A 7,741-nucleotide genomic window follows, 5' to 3' on the forward strand; every position below is an offset into this window, starting at 1 on the left:
AGGTGTGTGCTTTTTCTTCTCTTATGCAACCTTCACCTTTGGGTGTGGCATAACAGCCATTGTCACCGGAGTGAAAGGCAGCCCTGTTTGCCCAAGGTCCCATGGCTGGCAGGTAGCAGACAAGGGACCTGAACCAGCCTCCTGTAGCCAGGCAGTTCCTGTGTAGCTGGGGCCCAGTTCATTCATCCTGCAGACTGACTGGGTGCCCAGTATGCGCCAGGTCCTGTGCTGTGCTCTGGGCAGACAGCAGGGAACAGGCCTAAGGCCCCTCCCTCCGGGAGCGCACATTCTAGCAGGGACCAAGTCTGGAGCTACCTAAACCCCTGTCTACACCGAAGAGGCCTGAGATGGTTTCAGTCTTTTTTTTTTAAATATATATTTTATTGATTTTTTACAGAGAGAAAGAGAGTTAGAAACAACGCTGAGCGAGAAACATTGATCAGCTGCCTCCTGCACACTCCCTACTGGGGATGTGCCCACAGCCAAGGTACATGCCCTTGACCGGACTGGAACCTGGGACCCTTGAGTCCGCAGGCCGACGCTCAATCCACTGAGCCAAACCGGTTAGGGCGGTTTCAGTCTTTCTATATGACCTTAGATCATCGTTTTAGGCAAACTAGTGGCATGTACGCAGGTCATTTAAAAAATGGAACAGAAAAGGGTGGCTAAAGTAGTTTGGTGGAACTTGGCCCGGTTATATATCCTTTGTACACATACATATTGTGTATGTAGATAGTATATGTAATATATTGCATATGGAGGTATGTACCTCTTTAAACAGGCATCCCACATAATGTAAACTTAACTCATCCTCCAAAATACATTCAATAGAAAATTTGAGGATAAACAACAATTTTAAGCGGGAAAAATAATGCACTCATGTATGTAGATAGTATATGCAAAATATTGCATATATAGGTATGTACCTCTTTAAACAGGCATCCCACACAATGTAAACTTAATCCATCCTCCAAAAAAACATTCAGTAGAAAATTTGAGGATAAACAACAATTTTAAGTGGGGGAAATAATGCACTCGCTCCCAGCTTCCTCCAAAAACTCCACCACCAATTTCCCCAAATATTGACAAAACACTTAAATATTTCTGTAACAACCCACCAAGCACGGAAAAAAAAAACAACCAATTACTTAACTACCCGACACTAATAAACTCATTCATTGGCTCTGTTTGTATGCAATCTACAAGTTTGCACAGAATCAGATAGGAGTTAAATTACCACACGGCAATGATCACGAGAGTAAATGGAGGAAGAGAAGATGCTAAAGATAATCCAGATGCCAGCGACTGCACCGGGACTAGTCTGCCTCCAGGCGCTGGCAGCAGGCTGCACCGGGACCCGGGAGATAACATCAGAATGTGTAACTCGCTCCAGTCACACACAAGACGGGATCCTGTCGGAACAGGTGAGCAGCAGCCCGTGTCGCCCACATCCGGGACTCACCAGTTAACTGCCACGCGTCCAAAACGGAAACCATCGACTGCACTGGGACTGGTCTGCCTCCAGGCGCTGGCAGCAGGCTGCACCGGGACCCGGGAGATAACATCAGAATGTGTAACTCGCTCCAGTCACACACAAGACGGGATCCTGTCGGAACAGGTGAGCAGCAGCCCGTGTCGCCCACATCCGGGACTCACCAGTTAACTGCCACGCGTCCAAAACGGAAACCATCAGACGGGACTCACCAGTTAACTGCCACGCGTCCAAAACAGAAACCACCCCCAGGCGCCACGATATTTTGAATTTAATAAAAAAAAAAATCAATTTGCAATGAATATTATAAAAATAAATATATTACTCACAATTCAGGTATTCTTGAAAATTCTCCCGAAAAATGATTTAAAAGTTGGTCAGGGCTGCCACTTAGGGAAAATATTTTTTTACAGAGGCGCCTGGCATGTGGGGAAGGTCCGCCGCTTGCGTCCACAGACACTTATGGTGTACAATGGGCTACGAGTTGGACAGCAGGTTCTTTTATTTAAATAACAAATTTGGGGTTAAAAGAGCAAATCGTTACTGGGACTATTTGCAGTGAGAGTTCGGATATCAAGGGATACCCGCCTTCTTACGTAAGTGATCACAGGGACAAGTGAATTTCTTCCTATGAGATGCACAACATTTTTAACTGGAAGATAGTCTACATAGGAGACATGCACACCACTTAAGTGCACAGGTTCACTGATTTTTTCCAAACGTTCCCATCTGTGTGAGCATCACCCATATCAAGACGTGTCACACCGGCTGTATCACAGAAGGTTCCCTTGCGCCCTCTCCCGGTCCCCGAGCACCCGAAAGACCACCACCGCTGTTCCTCTATCCCAGCGGTTCTCAACCTGTGGGTCGCGACCCCTTTGGCGGTCGGACGACCCTTTCACAGGGGTCACCTAAGACCATCCTGTATATCAGATATTTACATGACGATTCACAACAGTAGCAACATGACAGTTATGAAGTAGCAACGAAAATAATTTTATGGTTGGGGGTCACAACATGAGGAACTGTATTTAAAGGGCCAGAAGGTTGAGAACCGCTGCTCTATCCTGTCTTAGGCCTTCATATAAATAGAACTATATAGTATGTACCGTTTCTGGCTTCTTTCACTCCACATATTATCTGTGAGATGCACCCACGTTGAGTACAGTTGACCTTGAACAACAGGGGTGTTCGGGGCCCCGACCCCCCATAAGTCAAACTTGATTTTCCCAGAACTTAAGTTGTCCCTCAGTATCCAGAGGACTGGTTCCAGGACCCCGTTGGATACGGAAATCCATGGACATTCAAGTCCCCTGTATGCATTGATCTAGTATAGGACATAGAGCAATGCATACAGTCAGCCCTCTGCATCCAGACTCCCAACAGATCAAAACAATACAGGTATTTATTTATTTTTTAAATCTACGTATAAGCGGACCTCCGCAATTCAAACCCGTGTTGTTCGAGGATCAACTGTGTACCAGTACTTGCTTTTTTTTGCCAAGCAGCCTTCAATCGCATAATGATCATTGTACCAGTTTATCCAAGGATTGGACCAGACTTCCTTCTGAATTTTGGCAATTATAAAGACAGCAGCTATAAACATTTGTACCCTGGTTTTTGTGTGAACAGAAGTTTTCATTTCTCTTGGGTGAATTCCCAGCAGTGGGGTTCCTGAGCTGTATGGGAACTGTATGTTTTATTTTGATAAGGTTGCCTTAGCCGCCCTGGCCAAGTAGCTCAGTTGGTTAGAGGGTTGTCCCGATAGGCCAAGGTTGTGGGTTTGATCCCCTGGTCAGGGTACAAATAAGAATCAACCAACGGCCCTAGCCGGTTTGGCTCAGTGGATAGGGCATTGGCCTGCGGACTGAAGGGTCCCAGGTTCAATTCTGGTCGAGGGCACATGCCCAGGTTGCAGGCTCGACCCCCCGTAGGGGCGTGTAGGAGGCAGCCAAGCAATGACTCTCATCATTGATGTTTCTATCTCTCTCTCCCTTTCCTTTTCTCTCTGAAATCAATAAAAATGTATTTTTTTAAAAAAAGAATCAACCAAGGAATGCATAAATAAGTGGAACAACAAATAGATGTTTCTCTCCCTCTCTAAAAATAAAGAAAAGACTGCCTAGCCACTTTCCAAAGTGACTGGACCATTCTGCACTGCCACCAGAAATGCATGGGCTCTGTCCAGCTGTGCCACATGCCCGACAGGACGTGGTGTGTGTTTGTTGCCATCCTGGTAGGCGTGCATGGCATCTCCTGGTGGTTGCCCATAGTGTTGACGAACAGACATTTCCCTGAAGTCCAACTTATCCTGTTTTTATTTTTTTAATATATTTTATTGATTTTTCACAGAGAGGAGGGGAGAGGGATAGAGAGCTAGAAACATCGATGAGAGAAACATCGATCAGCTGCCTCCTGCACACTCCCCACTGGGGATGTGCCCGCAACCAAGGTACATGCCCTTGACCGGAATCGAACCTGGGACCCTTGAGTCCGCAGGCCGACGCTCTATCCATTGAGCCAAACCGGTTAGGGCATATCCTGTTTGTTTTTTTATTCCTGTGTGGCTAGTGATTCTAGTCAAATTCTTAAAAACATCTGATTAGATACACTTGACAACTTTTTTTTCTTTTTGTTAATCCTCACCCAAGGATATATTTTCCATTGATTTTTAGAGAGTGGAAGGGAGGGGGAGAGACAGAGAGAAACATCCATTGGTTGCCTCCTGAATGCGCCTGAGGTATGTGCCCTTGACCGGAATCGAACCCGTGACCCTTCAGTCCATGGGACGGACGCTCTAACCACTGAGAAAACTGGTTAGGGCTTGGCAATGTTATTGCTAAAAAATGTCCTCTGGAGTGACAGCAGTGTTCGTCCTCAGTCTCCCCCTACCCAGAGTTCCCGGGACAGGGTGGAGTGTACCGTGGAGTCACAGCACCCACACACACCCACACCCACCAAAATACCAGCAAAGGAGCCAGCACACGTGGGAACATCCCATCAAAGAGGCCACAGTTCCACGCGGCGACCTGTGCCCTGTGCCACGCCCTGAGATGGGGGGCCAGGACGCCACTTCTCCATTTGCTGTTTCGTAACCTTGGGTGGGGGCAGGAGTTGAGATCAGGGAGGTTTGGGGAGACATTCACACCCACATACACGTATGTCCTAGCAGCAAAGCCTCACCGATCTGGGGCAGGGGAGGGAGGCTGGGCCCCTGGCTCCCCGGAGTGTACGGGCAGGGCCGCCAGAGCCCCGGCGTGTCCCTTTATCCATCTCGTGCGATTTGAATGTCCAAAGTGCCCCATCGGCAGGGAAGGTCCCGACTGGGCTTACATGACGGATTCCTTCTCAAAGCCGTCAGCATCCGCAGCAGGTCTCGGGTAGCTTTTGAGGAGGGGGTTCCCCTCCTCAATGGGGACGGGCATCGGATCCACACACGTCTTCACCTCGACCAGCTGGGGCACCGAGCTCGCAGGCTTTGTCCGATCCACGTAATGCTGGAGGAGGCCCGCCCCAAAGGCGTCGCCTTCCACGTTGAGGACGGTACAGGAACGGTCCCTGAAAGGGGAGGAGTGACGGGGACATGAGTGGGAGGGGTGGGGTCGAGGCCCAGCTCTCCCCCCTCTCTCCCGGGAATCACGAAGTCCCCATCACACCGCCCTACACAGAACCCTATGCTATGGCCCCGGGCCCCGGGCATCCCTCCACCCTCCAGGGTGCCAATGATCCCTCCTCCTAGAGCAGTGGTTCTCAACCTCCTGGCCCTTTAAATGCAGTTCCTCATGTTGTGACCCAACCATAAAATTATTTTCGTTGCTCCTTCATAACTGTCATGTTGCTACTGTTCTGAATCGTAATGTAAATATCTGATATGCAGGATGGTCTTAAGCGACCCCCGTGAAAGGGTCGTTCGACTGCCAAAGGGGTCGCGACCCACAGGTTGAGAACCGCTGTCCTAGCGCCTCAAAGCCCCCACCCCCCTCGCCTCTGGAATGCCAAAGTGTCCCATCATATTTCCTCTGCCTCTGAACCCCAAAGGTCTCCTCCTCTGTCCTCTCCAGATCCTATTGATCCTTCTTCCAATAAAATAAGATTTGTTCCTTCTGGAACCTCAAAGTCACCCCTCCTTCTCTTGGGGCCCCAGAAGACCCGCCACCTCCACCTCTCCTCTTCCCCCTGAAACACTGAGTTCTCCTTCAGGCCTTTCTCCTCCTTAGAATCCTAAGGATCATTTTCTTTCCTCTTTATGCTTTCTGTGTGCAGGCGACATTTTAGAAAATGGAGCTACAATTCACATATCATAAAATCACCCATTAAAAAGTGTACAGCCCAGCCCTGGCTGGTTTGGCTCAGTGGATAGAGCAGCCGTGGGCAAACTACGGCCCGTGGGCCGGATCCGGCCCGTTTGAAATGAATAAAACTAAAAAAAAAAAAAGACCATACCCTTTTATGTAATGATGTTTACTTTGAATTTATATTAGTTCACACAAACACTCCATCCATGCTTTTGTTCCGGCCCTCCGGGCCAGTTTAAGAACCCATCGTGGCCCTCGAGTCAAAAAGTTTGCCCACCCCTGAATTAGCTCAAAGAAATTTGTATTGAGGAAAATATAGCTCTTAATAAGCTCTTAAGACATGTGTCTTAGAAGTGGTCAAAGTCATAGACCCAGATCCTATTGCCAGACGTAATTTAACTCTGATTATTCAGGAAAAGGACTGAAAGCTTATAGAAAATGTCTAGCAGAAGAAGAGTGATTTTTACAGACCCATCCAAGCAGCATTCAGTCTTCTTCAGTCCACAAAAAAAAAGTATACAGCCCAGTGGTTTTTAGTATATTCAGAATTGTGCAACCATCACCACTATTTAATTCCAGAGTATTTTTACCACTCCAAAAATAACGCCCCACACCCATTAAGCAGCTATTCCCCCAGCCCTAGGCAGCCACTAATCTACTTTATATAGATTTGCCTATTCTGGGCATTTCATAGAAATGGAGTCATAGGCCATGTGGTCCTCTGAGTGTGGCTTCTCTCGCTCAGCATAATTGGCCCTCAGGGCCACCCATGAGGTAATATGGACGTATCAGTGCTCCATTCTGTAGTCCATTGGATGGGCAGGTGACATTTTGTCTCTCTCTTCACCAGCTGGTGGACATTTGGGTTGCTTCTACCTGTTCGCTTTTACGAATAGTGATTAATAGAATAACATACTATGAACATCTGTGTACAAGTCTTTGTGGAGATGTTTTCAAGTCTCTTGGGTATAAACCTAGGAGTGATACTGCTAAGACATATGGTAATTCTCTACCTAACTTGAAGCCAAACTGTTTCCAATCTTGTATGCTCTTAGTAGCTTAATACAGATAGCTACCAATTATGTCTGCAGCATTTACAACTTACTAGGGGCTCTCGTAAGCAAGTTGCGTTTAAGTCATCTGCTCTCAAGGAGGGACTATTCTCCCCATTTTACAGATGGAAAAACTGAGACAGAGAGTAAATACTAGCCCAAGGCCATACTAGCTGGCAGTGGTGGCGCTGGGATTTGAACACAAGCAGCCTGACCTAAGGGTCCACTCTATTACACATAAGCCCCAAGTCCCCTTCCTTCCTTCCCTCTGACCGGATGCTCAAGCTCCCATCCCCTTGCCTCTGAAACTCCTGCCTTCCTCTCCTCTTCTGCCCAGAGGCTCTCCATGACCCTCTTCCTCGTCCGCTTCCCCGGGAGGACCCCTGAGCCCCTCCTGGAGCCCCAAACCCACACTCACACTAGCCAGTCCACAGCCAGGATCCAGGAGATGTCAACCGGCAGACCGACTGCCTCCAGGATGATGGCCAGGGTGAGGACGCCTCCAGCAGGGATGCCCGCGGCGCCCACGCTGGACGCTGTGGCAGTGACCCTGGGGGGCAGGGGGGAGAGGGGAGGTCAGGGAGGGGCCTCCCAGTGGGAGACGCTACCGCAGGAGCCCTGCTCCGCCAGCCCGTGTCCACTCTCAGGGGAGGGGTCAGCGGGCCAACCCACGCTCACAAGATGGTGATGATCTTCACGAAGTCCAAGGGGAGCTGCTTGTTCTGGGCGATGAACACCGCGGCCACACACTGGAAGAGCGCGGCTCCGTCCATGTTGACGGTGGCGCCGATGGGCAGGATGAAGCGGCAGATGTGCTTAGAGACGCCGTTCCTCTCCTCCACGCACTTCATCATCAGCGGTAAAGTGGCGGAGCTGCGGGGGACCACAGATCAGGCGCCCAG

General features: G+C 49.1%; 1 protein-coding gene across 4 annotated transcripts in view; it reads right to left on the bottom strand.

Moving 5' to 3' along the window:
- Nucleotides 1-2,611: 2,611 nt before the first annotated feature.
- The window catches only part of SLC1A5 (solute carrier family 1 (neutral amino acid transporter), member 5), a 13,721-nt gene continuing 8,591 nt past the window's right edge, over nt 2,612-7,741 (bottom strand). For 2 of the 4 annotated variants that reach the window (XM_005857831.2, XM_014548020.1), the window contains 4 exons: nt 7,518-7,712; nt 7,258-7,389; nt 4,826-5,050; nt 2,612-3,059 (listed from right to left, as the gene is read on the bottom strand). In XM_005857831.2, coding sequence (XP_005857893.2) covers nt 3,032-3,059; nt 4,826-5,050; nt 7,258-7,389; nt 7,518-7,712 — 580 coding nt within the window. In that variant the 3' untranslated portion in view covers nt 2,612-3,031. Of the gene's footprint in view, nt 3,060-4,241; nt 5,051-7,257; nt 7,390-7,517; nt 7,713-7,741 lie in introns of those variants that run through there. The other 2 variants (XR_001364120.1, XM_014548023.1) reach the window with 2 other exon arrangements.

Source organism: Myotis brandtii, unplaced genomic scaffold (genome assembly GCF_000412655.1).
Source record: "Myotis brandtii unplaced genomic scaffold, ASM41265v1 scaffold114, whole genome shotgun sequence".
NCBI classification, from domain to species: Eukaryota; Metazoa; Chordata; class Mammalia; order Chiroptera; family Vespertilionidae; genus Myotis; species Myotis brandtii.